General features: G+C 54.9%; 1 protein-coding gene across 1 annotated transcript; it reads right to left on the minus strand.

The window, feature by feature from the left end:
- On the minus strand, nucleotides 1-1712 carry CSUI_000512 (von willebrand factor type a domain-containing; the record flags this gene model as incomplete). Its single annotated transcript, XM_068060746.1, has 2 exons — nucleotides 1-1486; nucleotides 1706-1712. Coding segments are annotated over 2 exons (1491 nt in total), but the record flags the coding sequence as incomplete, so codon positions are not given.
- Between the last annotated feature and the right edge of the window lie 790 nt (nucleotides 1713-2502).

Genomic DNA, 2502 nt, shown 5'->3' on the forward strand with positions numbered 1-2502 from the left:
GTGGGAGGAACCTCCTCTGTTGGAGGCAACTCTCCTTCGGCCGGGGGAGTTTCGCCTTCTGTGGGTGGAGTGACCTCTTCAGTTGGTGGCACCTCCTCTGTAGGTGGCAGTTGGTCTCCTCCAAGAATTGGAGGTACGCCGCTCTCAACCTCTTCACATATTTCCTCAAGGAACTGAGGCAACTCGTCAATGACCGAGCTGAAATCCGTGAACTTGACGTTGTCGCAGGAGTCCTTGCCGTCGGGTCTACATCCTCCAATTAAGCGCACCTCCCGCTCGCAGAGGTTGCTTCCGAGAGCCAGCACTCTGATGTGCAGGTTCTTCAGCCTTCGGAACCGCTCCAAAAGGTCTTTGAGGTGAGCTTCCGCTGTCCTGTATTTCCGTGTGTTCCACTCATTCACACAACCGTCCGTGGTTACAAGGAGAATGCGATGAACGTTCTCTGCATCTTCATCGTGGTGCTTATTCATGGATTCAACAAGTATGCGGTACGCCTCTTCGAGACCTTTCGGAGTGTTAGTTCTTCCACGGGGATGACTCAGACGTGAAATGCGTTGTTTCAACTTTGCCGGTGTCCAAGACACAGGATCCAGAAGGCCCCACTCCGTTGTCGCGCTTGTAGCGAAGCGCACCACGCTCATGTGACTGCCAGCTTCATCAATATTCAGGGCGCCCGCAAACAGGTCAGCGATCTCCAGAGTGGCTTTCCAGTCCTTTCGACTAAGACTTCCAGAGCCATCCAGGACAGCGACGGTGTCAATTCGCCCTTTGGTGCATGTTGTTTTGGATGGCGGCGCTGGTTCCTGTACGCTGGGCTGCTGATTTGCATTTTCTTTCTCCTCCTCTCTGGCCGCTTCACATAGCTGGTCTTCAGCTTGAAAGACGCGCTGTTCCAGTGTATCCCACGAGGCGAGTACCAAGCTTTGGCAAGGACTCTCATCTCCGGGATTGCACCCGGCTATTGACCGTAGCTCGTCAAGGCATAAATTCTCGCCGATGCCCACCACCACTGTATGCAGGTGCGGTATTTTGTGCAAGTTTCCCAGGGTGTGGCGGTAATGCTTTTCTAAGTCTCCAAATTCCCTACCGTAAATGTCCGCACAACCGTCAGTTGCTAGCAGCAGAACACGCTTAACACGCAAACCTCCCGTGTCACTGGTCATTGCCTCATGAAACATTTGACTCGCGACGTCAAGAGCCCTCGGCGTGTATGTATTCCCGTTCTTGAAGGGTATACCAGAGAAGGACGCTTCAAAGTGGGCAACATCTGTTGCTTTGGGATCCTTGAGACCCCAGTGAGACGTCACCGCATCACTATAGCTCACGAGTCCGAACCGGCTCTCCTTCGCATGACTGTTGATTCTGATAGCAAAATTCTTCGTCACGCTCAGCAACTGGTTCCACCGTTCCATCCCGACGCTCATGGAGCTGTCAAGCACCGCAACCGCCTCGACCGCGTCCATACTACACTGGGTCCCTGACGAGCCTGCCACGGGAACGCACCATACAAGCCAGCAACACTCCCAACATTCCTGAACCGAACAAGCGCGAACTAAACTTGTTTGCTGGGTCGGCAAGTTCCTCAGTCTATTTTCCGCGCAGCCTCGCGACCGGGCGCACACCAGTCGAGAGAACGAGGGACCTGCTAGGCCGTCGAGACATGAAGTTTCTACTGCCTCCTACCACACACACCAAGAGCGTCTACCCTTCATCCCGATTACACGAGAGTTAGCCCTCTTACCGTCCTGCCGAGAACTCAAAAAGTTTGCCGCTACTCCCGTGAGTGCCGTCGGGGCCAGGAGGCCCAGCGACAGCATTACCCATCTCTTCTGCATTGTAAAGAGCAAGCCAGTGGGACCCGGTCTAGCCACCGACCACTTGAAGCTGCTGAGGACGGAGAAACACTTCAAGGCTCCAACTGTGAGTGAAAGCAAGCCAGCAGCCTCCCACTCGACCAAACCCCGAAAAAGCCGCTGTGCCGCAAGCAAAACGCTACCCGACAGGGCACTAGCGATAGGCATCGACTAGATTAGTCTCGCCCTGCAGGCCGAGCTGCAACAAAGGAAAACAAAAATGGCGAAAAAGGGAAAAAGGGCTGATATGCAGGGGACTGATTCAGCCCTTAGAGTTGTAGAACGAGAAAGAAACAACTACACGGGTCATGCCGCGATGCGGCTTGGGACCCTCGCGTGAGACCGTCGTCAGAACGGACCCGGGTAGCCACGATACAGCAAGCCGATGGTATTGGTTTCGCACGGGCGCTACTGGGCTGCCAGCGACGGTTGCAAGCTCAAGTCCCGCTCTGGTCAGCCTGGCTGAAGCACCCCTCTTGTGCTTTTGCCTGAAGCACCCCCGCGGATGTCCCGGCTGGGCCACCCTGCTGCCGTAGATCGGCTACGGCGTATTTGAATTTGCCACCAGATATTTTTCTACACTCCTCACCTGGTTACCCGGGTGGAGGCGCTGTTTCGGGAAGCACCACAGGTATCCATAAGCGAAAAT

Source organism: Cystoisospora suis (assembly GCF_002600585.1).
Source record: "Cystoisospora suis strain Wien I chromosome Unknown contig_190, whole genome shotgun sequence".
NCBI lineage: Eukaryota > Apicomplexa > Conoidasida > Eucoccidiorida > Sarcocystidae > Cystoisospora > Cystoisospora suis.